Raw genomic sequence first — 18,623 nt, forward strand, 5'->3', positions numbered from 1 at the left:
AGAGAACGGAAACGTTAAGCTAGAACCTATCCCTGGCCCGAAACGTGAGTCTTGTCCCTCGTGCCCGAGGTCACCTCAATGATATGATCACTGAAGAAAGTCATAAAAGCACTTCCTATTCTGGGAAATGCTCTCCAACTGGATATAAACGCGCTAGTGGGTTCCGTCATATCTTTAGCATGGCGATACCGGCCGCTATTCTCACTATCGGTCTTGGGAGATCGGTTTATAGTCGTTGGAACTCCTGAGCTGTGCCGTGAGCTTTGCGATGAAACAAAGTTTCATAAGTTTGTGGCAATGGGACTTGAGCGACTGCGGCCTGTCACTGGAGATGGACTTTTCACGGCATTTCACGGTAACGAGGCATGGGGTGTGGCTCATCGTTTGCTTCTTCCCCTCTTTGGGACGTTCAGGATCCGCGACATGTTCGATGACATGAGAGATGTTGCAGATCAACTGTGTCTGAAATGGTAAGCTTGATATATCGACATTGTCGTTTTACGGACATAATATTCTGACTCGGTTGGGTGTGTAGGGCCCGTTGTCCAGAAGGGGCACAATTGGACCTGGGATCTGATTTCACCCGGCTGACCCTGGAAACTGTAGCTCTGACGTGTCTGGACTTTCGATTCAACAGCTTCTACTGCAATGACAGTCTTCACCCATTTGTTCAGAATGTGGATGCTGTGTTGGCAGAGGCAGCTAAGCGATCAACGCTGCCGGACTTTGCTCGATTCTTCCGGTTTCGTGCCGACCAGAAATTCAAAGAATCAACTCAATACCTGTTTGGAGTCTGTCAGGATATGATCGATGAACGCAGGCGGCGAGGTGAAGCCGCTTCTCGAAAAGACGTGCTGTCAGCGCTCGTTTTTGGGCGTGACCCCAAAACGGGTAGCCAGCTTAGTGATGAGCACATTATTCATAATATGCTTACCTTCTTGTCAGCGGGCCACGAGACAACCTCAGCCATGCTGACGACGATATGCTATTATCTCTGCCATTGCCCAGACAAGCTGTCCAAGGCGCAGCAGGAGGTCGATGATGTGGTGGGCTCTGATGCCTTGAATGTGGACCACATTCAGAGATTACCGTATTTGGAAGCCGTAATGCGCGAGTCGCTCCGCCTCGTGCCCACGGCACCGACTTTCTTTGTGACGCCGTACGATGATGGAGTCCTGGGAGGCAAATATCGGTATCGCAAGGGTGACGTACTGGCTCCGGCCCTGGAGGTTATCCAGAGAGACACAAGTCATTACGGCCCTGACTCCCATGAGTTCAAGCCTGAGCGTATGGTTCGGGACGAATTCGCCAAATTGAGTGAATACGCTTTTAAGCCTTTTGGTAACGGGCTTCGTGGGTGTATTGGGCGCACATTTGTGTGGCAAGAGTCTCTGATTGTGAGTATATGACAAACGCAAGGAGTACGCCGAGGATATTAACAGTAGTTGATTACAGATTTTGGCCAAGCTGTTGCAGAATTTTGATTTGAAAAAGGATGATCCCTCCTATGAACTTAAGCTACGATCGGACCTATCTGTGAAGCCAGACGGGTTCTACATGCAGGTCAAGCTTCGTCACGGGCTTAAGGCGACTGATATGAGTGCCTCGGCTGAGACACATCGAGGAACCCATGGATCGAATCGAGAGAGACAAGTGCGACAACTCAAATCTCAGCCGACATTACACAGAGCTCCCAAGGGACAGCCTATCATGATCCTTCATGGTTCGAATGCAGGTACCAGCGAAGCTTTAGCATCCGTGCTGGCATCTAAATGCATCGCCAAAGGCTTCGCGCCCCATGTGGTGGACACCTTGGACTCTGGGGTTGGACGGTTATCTGGAGAGACTCCCATCATCATGATCGCTGCGTCTTACAACGGGTCGCCGGCCTCAAATTCCATCGAGATGGTAGCTTGGCTGAAGAAATTAGCAGCGCAATCTGGACCTCTGGCAGACCTGAGATATGCAGTCTTTGGTTGCGGTCACTCAGACTGGAAAGATACCTATCAGAGAGTCCCTTTGCTTCTACATCAGCTGATGGCCAACTCCGGAGCCAAGCCTTTGGTGTCCATAGGAACTTCAGATGCGGCAGCGGGTGGCGTGTTCTCGCATTTTGCGGACTGGTGCCAGGCAAGCTTATTTCCCGCTCCCTATCATGAGTACAAAATGCAAGCTATTGAGGATAAGGGGGGGATCATGCCATGTGGTGGACTTTCCATTTCCATGAATCACCCTACCCGTGTTCAAGTGAGGCCTGGATATTTTCCCGCAGTCGTAACAGGGCGAAAATGTCTTTCGCAGATCACCACTGAAATGGCGATTCCGATCAAGCATCACTTGGAGTTTCGCTTCCCGGCAGATTCAGGCGTGGACTACGAGCCTGGGGATCACCTACTGGTACTTCCTCAAAATGATCCGAAATTTGTGAATACGATTCTGGATCGCCTGGGGATGGCCTGGGATACTCAGATAACTATAGGCTCGGGACGTGCTCTTGGTGTCCAGGATGGCACAAGGCTCAGCGTCACGGAACTTCTCGGGGCCTATGTGGAACTTCCGACTACATTGACGGCGAAACATATACGGATACTCGCAGCCGCATCAGGTGGACAGATTTTGAAGTCTCAGCTCGAAGAATTGACGGCGGCTGGCGCACCTTGCCTCAGCATCCTAGGTCTACTGGAGCTCTTTCCGGCTTATTCCCTCACCCTACCCACCATCCTACAGGTTGCAGCTCCCATGAGGCCTCGTACATACTCCATCTCGTCCGCACCTGCCACCAAACCCGGCCATGGGACACTGACAGTCTCAACAGTGCCGGGTGGTATCGCGTCGAATTATCTCGCCAAGGTTCAAAACGGACACATTATCTACGCTAAAATCAACAGTAATCCCGCCTTCCGAGCGAAACAGACCGGGAATGGGAGCACTCCCCCGCTTGTTATGATCGCAGTGGGCTCGGGAATAGCTCCCTTCCGTGCAGTCATCCAAGATTTAGCTCTACGAAATGACGATGGGCACAAGGGTAGAATGGGAAAATCGGCTAGGCATCAATTCCAAGCCTACCTCTTCTACGGCTGCAGAGGTCGCAGCATAGACGAGTTATACGCTGAGGAATTGGATGCGGCTGAGACAGCAGGTGTGGTCAGTGTGCGGCGATCTTACAGTCGTGAATGTCAGGGAAAGTCGCCAAAGTATGTGATGGATGCAGTGATGGCTGAGAAAGATCTAATTTTGGACCTGTGGAAGACCCGAGGGGCTATCATACGTGTTTGTGCTGGGAAGAAGGTAGCAGATGAGGTGTGGGAGCTCCTCGGGCCTCTGTTCCAGAATGCAGGGCAAGCGGCTGGAATTCAAGAACAGGAAGACTCGTTAAATGGAATTTCAGACCTTCAGCGGTGGAGGCAGACGCTGGCACCGAGTAGTGGGTCGCAATGGGAGGGGAGGTATGTAGAGGAGGTGTTTTCATGAAGTTTACTATTTTGATGTCAACTCAGAAGCAACTTTCGATGTTGGAACATCTTGATGTTTGATAGCAGCAAAGAAGAAGCCTATCGCTATGCCATGGAATCTGTTATGACTGAATAGAAACTGTTGACCGAATGATGGCCTATGAACTCTCGCATGCCAACGAATTGCGAGTGGGTTAACTATCTTGGTCTCCCTTGGGTAGACGCGCTTGGAACACAAGGACTGTTCCAACAATCTCCCATTTGACGTCGTGAAATTGATCACGCAAGGCACCAACCAAACTCATAGCATCATCTTCTCGGTTGTCGAACATTCCTAAGGCGTTATGCCAAAACATTATGAAACGCCCAGGAATATTGTGCCGCACATCTTCCGCGCGATCACCCAAGATAGTTGCCCCGGCCAGTACTCCAGATTGCGGATCGACAAGTCTCGAGAGACTTGCCAGTGCCCTGGCTTTGCGCTGAGGCGGACCAGGGACACAGTGAAGTAGGAAGGAGGTCATGATAACGTCGAAGCGTCGTTGTTGCTGATTGTTGACTAATTTTTGGTGAATAGAATTTGGGTCATCCGCAGGGGCAAGGAAATCGCCGCAAACTGTTTTGATTTCGAGGTCATAGAGCCCGGCATGTGATTCTTTGCATCTAAGAGATGCCGCCTCAAGACACGCCGGATTGAGGTCAAAGAGAGTGACTGAGGTGTTTTCGGGTAATGGCGTTGAGGCTAAGAAATAACCTGTGCCCACGCCGACGTCCAGAATTCTCGTGTTGGCGGCCGGGCTGTCTGACCCCACCAAAGATTCTTTCTCTTCGAGGCAGTTCTGTATTTCTGCAACGAGAGTGTTATACAGATTTTGCAAGACTGTGGCCGGACAGCGCCAGACGTAGGTACAGTACAGGCCAAGCACAAGCCCGTCATAGACGAGGTTTAGGAACAGAGGGCTATATACAGCAGCTCCAGCTGTAGTAGGCCTCTTGTCACCTCTAGCTAACTGATGTGCAATCGAAGCACGAAGTAGTGAAAAAAGTGAGAGAGCTGCACCCATAATTTTGTTTAACTTTGAGAAGTTCTGGTGGTGCTGTGGTGATACCTGGAACAGAACATGTAAAGTTGAAGTGCTTGCATTACCCACTCGCTGCTGCCAACCAAGCAGCCACTTTAGGTACAGCAGATGTGCATTTTCTGATGGTCGCTGAGGACGAGACAATACCTAGGCAATGGCATTATCACTGACTAGTAGAGAATTTCGGCAGGGGCCCTACTAAAGCCGGTGATAAGGGTATCATGCGGTGTAGACCATCCCCGCAACTCCAGCATCAATCAGTAAGTCTGAAAGATTTGGTATCGTAGCGCTGAGTGCGGGTTTCCTGGCGGAACTTGACTCAATCACGATAACAAGAATCTTGGAAATCGATAATAATGCCTTGGTGGAGTCGACAATTACTCAGTTTGAAGCCTGAGCGGGATACCATCCCAAAGCTAATCGGGCATCCTTAAAAGGCCAAATATCAATGTCAGCCGAGCTTGAGACTTCATATGGCGCCCATAGCGTGATTCACACCGCACTTGACTTATGCATGGATCCACAAAGGAACCTTGGAATATGCAATTAGAGAGGACCATAATATTCTGGGAATGAAGCACGCACAAAAGGGTCAGTTTGTGAATTAAAGAGGTTCATGCACAGCACCAGAGGCATCTGGATGAGGTATTGTGCAAGTATGCGTTATGTCAGTAACATACATGTATCGGCCGGTACGAAGAGATTCAAATGTTGATACCGTGATCATCCGTGAGTTGTGAGAGAATGCTCTATGCTGTGCCATCTTTCTATTTTATGCCAACTAGGCCCATTTACTTTACGTCTTTGACTTCTATGTTGGCCAAGATCAGCTGTGTGAATAGCCCGCCTCTTCCCCAAACCTCCCAGACGATACAGAAGCCTTCGCCCCGTGCCCGGGTTCTCTTGTCCAACCCTAAGCTCATACACCTGTCCATCTTCATTATCAGAACACATTTTAGCGCTATTAGGAGTCATCGCTATGACTACTGAACAGGATCCGGTGGACGCGCTGGCCATTATCGGTCTAAGTGTCAAATTCCCACAAGATGCCACCACGCCAGACGCATTCTGGGAAATGCTACGAGAAGGCCGCTCAGCTGCATCGAGAGTCCCGGCTGATCGTTTCAATGTGGATGGTGAGCACTTTGAAAGACCTACTATGGGTTGCCTGCTGATATGACCGCAGCCTTCTACCATCCAGATCCGAATCGACTGGACAGTGTTAGTATCTGAAAGGATTCCAGAGATCAAATTCTACGAGAGCCATACTAACCCCGGGATTGATAGTTTCGTGTCCGCGACGCCCATTTCATGGCGGAAGATCCACGCGCCTTCGATGCTTCTTTCTTTAACATGTCCGCTGCTGAGGCATCTGTATTAGATCCCCAACAGCGTGGACTCCTAGAAAGCTCATACCACTGCTTCGAGAACGCCGGGATTACACTACCGTCTCTAGTTGGATCCAAAACGGCAGTTTTTGTCGCGTGTTTCGGCAAAGACTACGACGCATTCATTGCTCGCGACATCGAGGCTATGAGTCGGTACCACGCCACTGGCTCAGGAAGTAGCAGTAAGTCACTTTCGAGACGCACAGGGGAGCAATAGTCCCAGGAGAATTTTGCAATAGTTGGAGCTGACTGAAAATAAAATAGTGTTGGCAAATCGTATCAGCCACGCATATGATCTGAGAGGCCCCAGTATCACTGTCGATACGGCATGCTCTGCGGGCCTTTCAGCCTTCCACCTTGCCTGCCAGAGTGTCTTGCATGGCGAGAGCGAGATGTCACTGGTGGCCGCAGGGAACACCTACTTAACGCCAGAATCGCTGACCATCCCATTGGACGACGCGGGCTTCCTCAGCCCTGACGGGCGCTGTTACAGTTTCGACTTCAAGGCGAACGGTTACGCACGTGGCGAGGGGTTCGGCGCGGTGCTAGTGAAGCCGCTGCGTACTGCACTTAGAGACGGCAACGTGATCCGCGCAGTCATACGGGCAACTGGTGTGAACCAGGACGGCCGCACGCCCAGTATCACACAACCGAGCTCTGAGGCACAGATCAAGCTCATAAAAGATACATATGTCGCAGCAGGACTCGATCTGGCTACTACTCAATATGTCGAGGCACACGGTACCGGAACCCCGACTGGTGACCCCATTGAAGCTGCATCCATCGGCATGGCGTTCAGCAAGGATCGAGATGGTGACAAACCACTTTATGTTGGGTCTGTGAAAGTAGGTATTACTCTCCTGATACACTGGAGAAATGTGACTAATGATTTCCTGGCAATCTTCTAGAGCAACATAGGCCATCTGGAAGGGGCAAGTGGACTCGCCGGGATCATCAAGACTGTGTTAGCGCTGGAGAAGGCGGTAATACCGCCCATTTGCAACTTCGAGAAAGCGAATCCGGCTATCGACCAGGAGAAGCTGCGAATAGCATTCCCGGCGAAAGCATTGCCTTGGCCCTCGCCCGGACTACGAAGGGCTTCAGTGAGCTCCTTTGGCTATGGGGGATCCAACGGCCATGTGATTTTAGACGATGCTTACAATTACCTACGTTTGCACGGATTGGACGGTCTTCACAAGTCAGTCGATCTTTCACAAAATGGCTCGACACACGGCAGTATTCAGCAACTCAACGAGCTCGATGAAGTTCCCATACAAAAGCGGCCGTCATCCACCATCTCATCCACGGGGACACCAGATGACAGCTATGACTCGACACGTGCATCTTCGCCATTGACAACGGAAGTAATATCCTCTTCAGCCTCGAGTCTCTCAGGATATGAACAAGATGCGTATAAGACGACCATAAAGGGCATCCTGCCACTCTCGGCTGCCGATGAAGATGGCCCAACACGAGTTGCCAGCACCCTCTCTGAGTACCTGAAAACAGACATTGGCCGCACCCATGACCTGAAAAACGTCTTGCACACGCTGTCGGGAAACCGCACCCACCATCCTTGGCGTACTTTTGGTGTGGTAGATCAGTCTGGTGTGCTTGACCTGGTCGTCGGTGAGACGCTTGCGCCTGCTGTGCGTGCTGGCCACATCGCCCCTTTGCTGCATTTTATCTTCACGGGACAGGGCGCACAGTGGGCTCGCATGGGATTCAAGCTGCTACATTTTGAGCCCTTTTCCCATTCACTGCAGAAAGCAGATGCCTACTTGCGCCAAGAGCTTGGTTGCGAATGGAGCTTAATGCGGCAGCTGGAGCTGACTGCGGATACGGGCAGCAAGATCGGGCAGCCGGCGCTTGCCCAGCCCCTGACCACTGCCCTTCAAGTGGCCCTGGTCGATCTCATGAAGAGCTGGGATGTTGTACCCAGTAGTGTAACTGGCCATTCGAGCGGCGAGATTGCTGCTGCATATTGCGCCGGAGCACTGAGCCGCGAAGAGGCCTGGGCTATCGCTTATTTTCGTGGCGTTGTCACAGAGAAGCTGGCGTCAAATACCCAGCGCCCAAAGAGCGGAATGATGTCGGTCGGTCTAGGTGCCGAGAAGGCGCAAGCGTATCTCGAGCAAGAGGGGGTAGCCGACCGTGTGTCTGTCGCTTGTATCAACAGCCCCTTCAATGTCACCATCAGTGGCCAGACCGATGCCCTGGACATGGTATACCAAAGCCTCGAGAAAGATGAGCTTTTTGTACGGAGACTAGCCGTCCAAGTCGCTTACCACAACTCCAATGTCATGTCCGAGGTTTCCGATGAGTACGGGCGGATTCTCTCCAAGACACTTGTGGGCAACCTGCCCGACGTCCAGGATAGCTCGATCTCCTTTTTCTCTTCTGTCATCGCTGGACGTTTGACTGATATGAAGGAGCTCAGAACGCCTTCATACTGGGTGCGCAACCTTGTCAGCCCCGTTCACTTCTCCGATGCGATAGGAAGTGCCGTGCAAGAGTCTTCCGGCGTGAAAACCGCCCGCAACAACTCGCACTTCTTCGTCGAAATCGGTCCTCAAGCGGCATTGAGGCGCCCTACTCAAGACACAATGAAGGCTCTTAGCAAAGAGAAATTTCAGTACATCAACACCTTAGACGCGAAAAAGAACGACGTGTCGTGTCTTCTGGGTGCACTAGGCCAGCTCTGGTGCGCGGGAGTCAATATCGACCTGGTAAGGGTTAATAGGTCTTGTTTTGACACACTCGAGGGCAAAGACGCACCTGCCGAGCCCACAGTCATAGTTGATTTGCCCTCATACCCTTTCAGCCGTGCCAGGTTGGATTGGGCTGAAAGCCGTCTCTCGAAGGGCTTCGCTTTCCGCCCGCACCGACGGCATGCGCTTCTCGGCTTGGCCGCGCGGGACTGGAACCCCAACGAGGCAAGCTGGCGGCACCTTATCCGGTACGCCGAGAACCCCTGGATTATGGACCACACTGTCAACGGATCTTCGGTGTATCCTGGCGCAGGGATCATCGTCATGGCTATAGAAGCCGCTCGCCAGATGACTGAGACCCAACAGCAGTACCAGAGCAAGGGAAAGCAGCAACGCATTGTTGGCTACCGCGTGGCTGATGTTCGCTTCCTTCGCTCTATTTCTGTTGACACATCTGAGCGCGGGAACGAAGCACAGCTTCATATGCGCCAGCGCCGCGACAACATCAATAATACCCTACAAAAATGGTATGACTGGCGCGTATTCACCATAGGAGCTGCAGACGAGTGGTTAGAAGCTGCGCATGGAAGTATCAAAGTCGAGGTCGAGACCATCGCCCCCGGTGATGAGACTACTTATCGGCGCCAGCAGCGTGAATTTGATCGACTTCGTATGGAACACAAACGGATTCTTGATGCTTGCAAATACAAGACGTATCCGGATCAGATGTACGGCAACATCCGTGCACATGGTATGGACTACGGGCCTTATTTTGCCCGCCTAAGCGATATTTCATACAGCAATGACGGGCGAGCGACGGCTTCTGTGACAACCAGGGATTACGCTGAAAAGATGGAATATGCAAACGAGGACCCTTGTGTCATTCACCCAACGACTCTCGATGCCTTGTGCCATCTCCAGATGGTCTCTGTCTCAGCCGGCGGTCTCCGCTCTATTCCTGCCATGATGTTCACACATTGCCGTGAGATGTGGATTTCAAACAAATTGTTTGAGATGCCAGGGAATTTGAAGCTTCAGGCGGCTACGACCGAGACAATGCGTGGGTTTCGAGAGTGTGAGTGCGACACGGTGGCGTTGCATGCAGAGACGGGGGAACCAATGGTCATCATCCGCGGCGAGCGTGGCACGGCCATTACGAGTCTGGATCATGATCATGATGCAGAGCCAGTGGCAGCATGCTATCAGCTTGCGTATCGGCCTGATCTCTCATTGATGGCCAATGACGAGGCTTTCGACTTCCTGATGAACAACACCTTCAAGGACTTCGCTCTCCCTGACAAGAACTGCCTGGACCGGGTTGATGCGATTGTGAATTACTATGTGAAGAGAACCCTTCAACTTCTTGAGAAGGAAGGTTTCACATCCCCTACTGACCATCGTACACAATATATTCAGTGGATGAAACGACAGTACGCTAAAAAGTCTCACCAAGACTTTGACGACCGCTCAGATATTGATGTCGAAGCGTTATTGTTGGCAGATCCTGCAGAGCCTACCGAGGGGCTTGTCAGAAGAGTTGGTGAAAATCTGCACAATATACTGACAGGGAAGGCGAACGCTTTGCAAATCCTTTTCGAAGGCACATTGATGCAGGGTAAGTGGTTAACACCTGGACAATGGGTTGGAGTGAGTTGACTGACATACTGAATTTCTGAACAGAATACTATTCGGCCGAGGTCTTCCAGATCCACTGTGACCGCGTTGGAGCATATGTTGAGCTTCTGGCCCATGCTAACCCCTACCTGCGGATTCTCGAGGTCGGTGCCGGAACTGGCAGCTCAGCAGCTGGGGTCTTGCCGTATCTGACTTACTACCAAGGAGACGGCAAGAAGACACCACGGTAAATTACGCCCCCGAGACTCCTTTAACTGTGTCTTGATCTAATTACGCCCTATGCTTAGGATTGCCGAGTACATGTACACAGATATCTCGCCCGGCTTCTTTGAGAAAGCTCAGGAACGGTTCGCCGACTATGCGAATGTGATGAAATACAAGAAATTGGATCTTGAAGAGGACCCAATCCCTCAAGGCTTCGAGGAAGGCTCCTACGACATCGTCATCGCTGGCAACGTGCTGCACGCGACCAGCGACTTGGCCCAGTCACTTCGTTCCGTCCGTCGCCTGTTGAAGCCGGGCGGCAAGTTTGTCATGGTGGAAATTACTAACCCTCAAAGTGCGCGAGAGAACTTCATATTTGGACTGCTGTCAGGCTGGTGGTTGCGTGCATTGAGCGGGTCCTCGGAATGGGTCTTCCCCAACCAAGGCCCGCTCCTCACCGATTCACAGTGGAACGATGCCTTGAAGGAGGCGGGCTTCTCAGGAACGGATCTCCAACTCAAGGATCATGATAAGCTACCCTACCACCGACTGTCAACTTTGGTTGCCACAGCTGTCGCTGTGGACTCAAAGGTAGAAGAGCCTCCTCAAAGAACGACTTACATTGTCAAACGCGACGGCTCAGAACTGCAGACAAAGTTGGCAGAATCCATAAAGAATCAGGTGACAGACCACACCGTGACCGTCACTAATCTCGAATCAATCAGGGAATTTGATCTCACGGGGGCCAATACGATTGCGTTGCTTGAGGCCAACGACAGCATTCTGCATGATCCCGATGAAGACCAAATGTCGGCCATCAAGCACTGTGCTATGGGCTCGCGGCGCATGGTATGGGTCACTAGTGGTGGAGGACCTCAAGCTCGACGCCCAGAGGCAGATATCTCGCTTGGCTGGGCCAGAACAGTATGCACTGAGCGCGGCGACCAAGGCGTCATAGTCGTGAGCCTCGAGTCGCCTGAAAATACTAGCCATAGCTCCGGCCTTATTACCTCCGTCTTACGCGCCACTGAGGACGACGACCAATCTTGGAGTGAATCGGAGCTGGCTGAAGTTGGTGGCGTCCTTCAGGTTCCTAGAGTGGCTCCTAACGGCCGTTTGAACGACGTCATCACCTCGCGAACTCATATCCCCAAGAAGCAGACCTGTTCCATCGGCCCTGAAGTCGAGAAGCATGTCAGCTTGTCCATAAAGAACCCTGGCCTCCTCGACACTCTCTACTTCAAGGAAGTAGCTGGCGCTGGGGCGCCTCTAGGGGACGGCGAGGTTGAGATTCAAGTCATGGCTTCCAGCATGAATTTCAAAGATGTCATGATCGCCCTGGGCCAGATTCCATCTCACGGTTTTGGCTACGATGGCGCTGGCATTATCAATCGCACAGGTCCCAACTGCAAATACACGAAGCCTGGGGACCGCGTCATGTTTGTGTCAGTATCACCTTTCTCCTCCTACTGATCCCCGTCTTTCCTGTGTTGGAGTTCAGAATGAAACACTTTAGGGTCCGTAGCAGAAACTAACATCACCACTAGCTCAATGACCGGTGCCTTCAGCACATTTGTTCACGTGTCTGAGCTGCTTACACAAGCGATGCTGGATGGAATGTCCTTTACGGTTGCTGCCTCAATTCCTGTGATCTACAGTACAGTGATCTTCTCCCTGGACTATATCGCCCGCATTCGCCCTGGTGAATCCGTTTTGATTCACTCTGCGGCTGGTGGTGTAGGCCAGGCTGCCATCATGGTTGCCAAAAAGCGTGGCATAAAGGACATTTATGTCACAGCAAGCAGTGACACAAAGCGCGAGCTCCTGGTGGGCATGGGGATCCCGGACGACAACATCTTCTACAGTCGCGATACGTCATTCGTCGACGACATCATGCACGCGACTGGCGGCCGCGGCGTGGACGTGGTCCTAAACTCACTGGGAGGAGAGCTCTTGCAACAGAGCTGGAAGTGCATCAAGACATTTGGACGCTTCGTCGAGATCGGCAAGGCTGATATCCTTCAAAAGACAGGCCTGACCATGGAGCCTTTCGAGCGGAACGCTACGTTCTCGGCTGTAGATATGTACGTGGTCGTGGAGAATGCCCAGGAGACCATGAAACAGGTCATGACAGATGTGATGGACCTCTGGTCCAAATACCCTGAAGAGGTACACGAGCCACGGCCACTACATGTCTATCCAGCAGCCAAATTCGAAGACGCCATGCGATACCTCCAGAGCGGAAAAAACATTGGAAAGACTGTTATTGACTGGTCTCAGCCTTCCGAAGTTACTTACCGGCCAATGCTGCAGCCCGCCTACAAATTCAGAGCCGACGCATCTTATGTTCTCGCTGGTGGTCTTGGCGGCCTCTCGCGAGAAATAGTCAACTGGATGATAAGCCGTGGAGCTAGGAACTTCATATGTCTATCACGATCCGGTGTGGAAGGAAACAAAGAGGGTCTTAAATTCATCGAGGAGGTTGAAAAGTCTGGCGCTACGATCTTTGCTCCAGCTTGCAATATTGCTGATCGAGACGCCCTGGAGAGAACACTGCGTGATTGTGCGGACAAGCTTCCCCCGATCAGAGGGTGTATCCAAGGTGCCATGGTACTTCATGTGAGTCAGGCTACTCCTTGCAATTAACTTATGAGTGTCCGCTGGGCAGAGCTGATTATTTGACAGGACGAACTCATGGACAACATGACAGCCAAGGTATGGAAAGAGCCGCTGGAGCCCAAGTACCACGGTTCTTTGAACCTCCACGAGCTCCTCCCACAGGACCTCGACTTTTGCATCTTCCTGTCTTCCTTCGCTGGTGTCAACGGCAACGGAGGACAGAGCAACTATGCAGCTGGGAACACGTATCAGGCCTCTCTGGCTCGGCACCGACTCCAGAAGGGCCTACGCGGCATCACCGTGGACCTGGGTCTAATTCTTGAGGCTGGCCTCGCCAACTCGAATCAGTTCTTCGTTCAGTCAGCACTGCGGGCTGGCTTCACAGGCGTGACGCAGGACCAGTTCCTCGGTCTACTGGACGCTGTCTGCGACCAGTCCTACGACTACAGCCAGCCCGGAGCGGCCGAAGTCATCCATGTCGTCGACAGTCCGAAGCAGCTGTGGGAGAAGGGCGATCAGAGCACAGTGGCATGGATGTCGAAGCCAATGTTTCGCAATCTACATCGTCTCGGCGCTACGTATGACAGTTCAGCTGACGCAGCTGGCGGCAATGGGCTGAGATCAGAAGACGAGGTAGATTACCTGTCCAAAGTCTGCAATTCGGCATCGGAAGAAGAGGCGGCGGAGATAATCACGCGTGGCCTGATACAGAAATTGGCCAAGTCGCTGTCTCTCCCCGAGGCAGACCTGGACCCCAGTAAGCCGGCTTTCCGTCTCGGTGTGGACTCCCTGATTGCTGTTGAGGTCAGATACTGGTTTATGAAACAACTGCGGGTCGAAGTTTCTGTGTTGAATATTCTCAAGGACCAGAGTCTATCTGAACTGTGTTACTCTGTGGTTGGAGAGATCTTGAAATAGGCTCGTTTTGGAAATATGTTTGTTTTGAGATTGCATTTTGATTTTCTGCATTTTAAGGCTGTTGACAGGATTCCGGGGTAGACTTTATATATTTGGAAAGGAAAATGGGAGGAAAAAGATAAAATATAGATGAAAAAGTAATGATCAAATCAATATGGCTCGAACCTCAGACCTGTCTGCAAAAGCGAAGTGTCCAAGGACTAGTGTGATAGAATCTAAATCTATTGGCTGATGCCAGTTTAATTGAGCTACTTCACTGTTATATCATCTTTCAAAATGCTTTATAATGTCAAACCAGATGACACTAGGTGCAGTGGTGCCGGTGGGTGACTGCCTGGGGTGGTGGCTAGGCAGACACAAGCGGCCCGTCAGCGGTTGAGTCACACGGCGGCTGGGGAAGGGACGGCACTACCAACAGCAGCGCCACATGTGCAGTGATTGAAGAGGCATTACATTTTATGGTGCTCAGGCTCTTTCATTTATCAACATTGAGACGCGTGTCTACGTTGCCAAGTTCAAGGATTACTCCTCATCTACCTACTTAAGTAGATATAGTAAGTCCTTTAAATACCCGCACTGTCGTAAGGCAGGTGCGTCTTAGATGGTACATAGCAGGCACTCTCGCTCTCGCGAGAGTGCGCTCAGAACTTAGCCAGAACAACACACCACCCAATACACAACGATTACTCCTATGAACGTTCGTACGTATCCTATCGACACGCACGGCTTTCCCATATCAGACCGTTGTCCCACGGGCATTTATCGAAGAAGCAAAGGATGCCAATTTGGAAAGAGTGCCAGAAATTAAGGTCCAAACATTATTTCCCTGAATGCAGAAACTAAAATCTCAAAGTGATTGCGCAATGGTTGGCGTTTGGTCCAGACTTTGAGGCCATTCTCATTCTAGCTGATCTCGATATTGTTCTTCCATTTTGCGAGGCCGGCTCCATGACTGTATGGGAGAAACTGATAGCTAGAAAATTTGCCAGATTCTGAAACACTTTTATAATAAACTCTAAGAAAGAGCTGAGCTCTCTGGCCCAACTAGGCCTCCAGGTCTGGCCTCCCGTGAGGCGATGTCGCTGCCGTTGGACGAAGCAGGGTCCAGGATGCCGAGTCCCGTAACTTAGAACCCACCACCAGAACTGCCTGGGCCGACAAGCTGCTCTTACTATCTCTTCTTGGAAGCCACGCACAAGCTTCAACATTCCAACTGTGTCGTTCTGAAGCTCGTCTAAACCTTATCTAGCTCTCTTGCAGCTTGGCAGCGGCCAACCGAATCAATTTTGTTAGGTTAGGCGACAACACTGTGGCCACCGCCTCGGGCTGTGTGTGGGCTAATACTTGTAATACAGCCATGGCAATGATACCTTGCCAGGGCGTGTCACTGGATGAAAGACAATGTAAGAAGAGTAAGCCAAGATTCGAAGCATCATAGTTGGGATTTGAAAATTCCTCAAGTTTGGACATATTCTATTCCTGCTCTGTAAAATTCCCCACCAGCCGTGCATTCCCAGCACATACCCCTGGCGAAACGATCTGCTAGTCGACTGAAATGTCTCGAAGGCCCGTAGGTAAGTACGCAGAAATGTTATGTCCGGTCTCCTTTTCTTTTCCTTTTTCGACTCCTACCTTGCACAATTATAATCAGACAGCTCAGTATGCTCGATCACTATTGTTACCGGTGTTGAATATTTTCTAAAAGCTGAGACTTTATGCATTTACCACTAAATAAGGGACTGTATAGACCTTCGGGATACATACTTACTTAGACACACATTATGAACGAAACCATCCAAAAATACTGTTTTGATCAGCATGGATAGAATGATAATAAACATGTATTTCATTGAAACAAGGAAACCGCTAGATAACATATGATTAAGAAAAAAACAATGTAAATATCTGTGCCGAATATGCAAGCCCGTCGAGGTATGCCGGCCCGACTGAGCCTTCAAATGTGCTGGTGCGACAACGTTGCGCAACCGAACAAGCGTGCTGCCACCCCCACAACCTCATTCCAATTGAAAATATTCCAGAGCCCCTGTCATATGTGAGCCATGAATCACAGCTGCATATCATTCGCCATAATCAGCGAATTGAAAGAATGGTAATTATCTTGCTATACCGCGGTGCTGCATGATGCAAGGTGCCCTGGTGTCGACCGCGACTGGTCCAAATCGGGCAATGATCTCTCCTTCTACAGTAGCCTACTTGAACCCGGTGAGTGCGCCAGATTGAATTGAGAATCGGAACAGTATCAGTGGCGGCCAAGCCTTTTCATGCATCGATGCGAACTGCTGCCGAGCATGATCGATGCGACACATGAAGACAGCCTGCATTTCCTTGAACGGCCACTCGTCTTGAGTGATTCCTGATAAACCCGTATCTGCGTGAGGCCTACTGGCACTATTCCGTGCGCCAAGGCGAGTTTGAGGCGAGTCCCCGCCGACTTTGCACAACAATACGTGCAAATTAGTACGTGGAGGGCAACTATTGGGTTCTCTCCGCTCGCTCACACATGTGAAAGTGAATGAGGCTGAACTGCTCGATCGCAATATAGCGTGCCTCAAGGAGCACAAAGGCATTCATATATCTGGCTGGTAAGACTGTCGGAAACAGTACTTCGATCCAGGTCAAATGGTCAATCGAGTCCACCGCGGAATTGAATTATTTGTTGAGAAGGCCTCAGTGTATATCATCATTACACTCATTTCGCCACTTCATCTACCCAAAATGGCCAAGCCAGTGTCCATCGGCCAACCAGAGACGAACGGTCAAGCTCTTCATCCCGTCAACACAGGGATAGCAGAACTTGAAGAGTTTGCCAGAATTCTCAGTCATCTTTCCGGGGATAAAGGCTTTCAACGAATCAAAAGCCTCGTCTCTGAGATGGACGATCTGAGAGCGCGGAACAAGGAGCTTGAAAGAGCGATGGAGAAGAGCAACATTGCGAAATTGAGCAATCTTGCAGCAATTCAGAAGGTGATGAACGATCAGGAAGAGCTGAACAAACTGTGCAGCCAGAGAGATGCAGACCTGAGAAGATCCCAAAGTCAGGAACAGGAGGCTGAGAGCAAGCTGCGGCTGGCGGTGGAGGAAGTCACAGCACTGAGAAAAGACTTGGAGAGAGCCACTGGGGAAGCTCAAAAGGCCATTGCCGATGGGAAGGAGAAGCAAGCGAATATCTCAGGCCTACAAGGGAGCATCGCGAAATTGAAGGAGACTGTAAAGCAGGCGGAAAAGGACCGGCAGGCTGCCCAATTGGAACGGGTACAAGCTAAGGAGCAGCATGATGCTGTGAATCGAGAGCTGCAAGCCTTGACAGAGAGGACTTTTCCTCTACAAATCACGAGCGAATCGGCTCTGAATGAACAGTAAGTGTATCACTGCCACCCACGACAGAAGACGCCGGTACTAAGTCTGTTACAGCAAGAGGCAGCTCAGAGGTCTGTTCGAAGATGCTTTCCGTCTGGTTTCTCGCTTCTTCGGCGAGCTGCAGCTCGAGTCGCTCGACGGGTTTGAGGGTAAATGGCAGAATTTCACCCAATCTCATGCGCTCGCTGCTATTCCCTTACCGTGCAGTAATTCGGAATCGGCGAGACAGGTGCGAGTGGCGGCTATCCTTCGCCTTCTTTCCAAGGTGGCGTGCGATTACATCTTCCAGCCAGTATATCTCACAGAGGACGGCATGGAGGTAGCACAGATCATCGATCGACTCGAATTGCTGGAGGCAGAATGGGTGCGCAGTATCTTTTTGAACATTGACAGGGAGGACCAGGAAGGTTATAGGATGAAACGAGCAGACATTGCTCGCAGAAAAATCGTCTCACTGGTCGGATTCCTTGTGACTCCAGCAGCCGAAACCCAGGATTTGGATCACGAGCTGCGCCAGTGGTTTCAAAAGGCGTCCAAGCTGTGGATGACCCTTCAGGTTCTGAAACCCAGGATCGAGGCCGAATTTGAGGTTCGGGGCAATGTTCCAGGATTGGTGGGCTGGAGAGCGTTTCCCACGCCATCGCCCAAAGACAGGAACTCTACTACCGCAAGCGCACAGAATGGAGTCAAGTCGAAGCCAGACGATAAGGCTCCGCTGGCCTTGAAAGACATCGCTACGGTTATCTGTCCGCGGTTCCTGGTAACAATGGATGATGAGCGTCCATCGGATCTTCTCATGACCGGCTTTGTACTTCTCAAAGCTCAAACTCTGACAGCCAGCCAGGAATTGGAGGCAGCCACTCTTCGCAGGGGCAGTGGCAGTCACCGCTCAACACAAGGGAAGCAACGTGTCGTACGTACGGTCCTGGGTGGAGCAAATGAAAGCACGGATAGGCTTCCTTTTTTATATTAAAGGCTCTGGGGCGAGACAATTGGTCTGGCCGCCGGAGGAGCAATGCGCTTGCGGGAGGCTTACCGCGGAGGTTGAGAAGATGGATGAAGGATTAGCAACAATTCTGGTACAAACACCCCAAGAAACATATCTGAGGCTGAATTCTCTTAGTATAAATAATAAAAGTCTTGTTTGATATTCACAACATCATATTAACATAACAGGTGTTGCGAGAAGGCTAGGTAGTATTCTCAGCAGAACATTTCAAGTTTCTGGGTTACTTT

The 18,623-nt window shown here is 51.0% G+C and overlaps 4 protein-coding genes across 4 annotated transcripts; 3 read left to right on the forward strand and 1 right to left on the reverse strand.

Moving 5' to 3' along the window:
* Positions 1 to 297: 297 nt before the first annotated feature.
* Positions 298 to 3,471, forward strand: KVR01_002531 (uncharacterized protein; the record flags this gene model as incomplete). The annotated part of the gene is made up of 4 exons (XM_044788182.1): positions 298 to 470; positions 536 to 1,397; positions 1,456 to 2,247; positions 2,302 to 3,471. 4 exons carry the CDS (start codon positions 298 to 300, stop codon positions 3,469 to 3,471), a joined length of 2,997 nt encoding a protein of 998 aa, XP_044647546.1.
* A 175-nt stretch (positions 3,472 to 3,646) lies between these two features.
* On the reverse strand, positions 3,647 to 4,516 carry KVR01_003028 (uncharacterized protein; the record flags this gene model as incomplete). Its single annotated transcript, XM_044782680.1, has 1 exon — positions 3,647 to 4,516. One exon carries the CDS (start codon positions 4,514 to 4,516, stop codon positions 3,647 to 3,649), a length of 870 nt encoding a protein of 289 aa, XP_044648043.1.
* A 997-nt stretch (positions 4,517 to 5,513) lies between these two features.
* KVR01_003571 (uncharacterized protein) lies at positions 5,514 to 14,009 on the forward strand (the record flags this gene model as incomplete). Its single annotated transcript, XM_044785801.1, has 9 exons — positions 5,514 to 5,670; positions 5,721 to 5,755; positions 5,822 to 6,104; positions 6,187 to 6,767; positions 6,831 to 10,248; positions 10,314 to 10,494; positions 10,556 to 11,917; positions 12,020 to 13,091; positions 13,158 to 14,009. 9 exons carry the CDS (start codon positions 5,514 to 5,516, stop codon positions 14,007 to 14,009), a joined length of 7,941 nt encoding a protein of 2,646 aa, XP_044648586.1.
* A 2,675-nt stretch (positions 14,010 to 16,684) lies between these two features.
* KVR01_002045 (uncharacterized protein) lies at positions 16,685 to 18,360 on the forward strand (the record flags this gene model as incomplete). The annotated part of the gene is made up of 2 exons (XM_044787285.1): positions 16,685 to 17,386; positions 17,442 to 18,360. Exons 1-2 carry the CDS (start codon positions 16,746 to 16,748, stop codon positions 18,358 to 18,360), a joined length of 1,560 nt encoding a protein of 519 aa, XP_044647060.1. The 5' UTR covers positions 16,685 to 16,745.
* Positions 18,361 to 18,623: the final 263 nt, after the last annotated feature.

This window comes from Diaporthe batatas (genome assembly GCF_019321695.1).
Source record: "Diaporthe batatas strain CRI 302-4 chromosome Unknown Contig00003, whole genome shotgun sequence".
NCBI lineage: Eukaryota > Fungi > Ascomycota > Sordariomycetes > Diaporthales > Diaporthaceae > Diaporthe > Diaporthe batatas.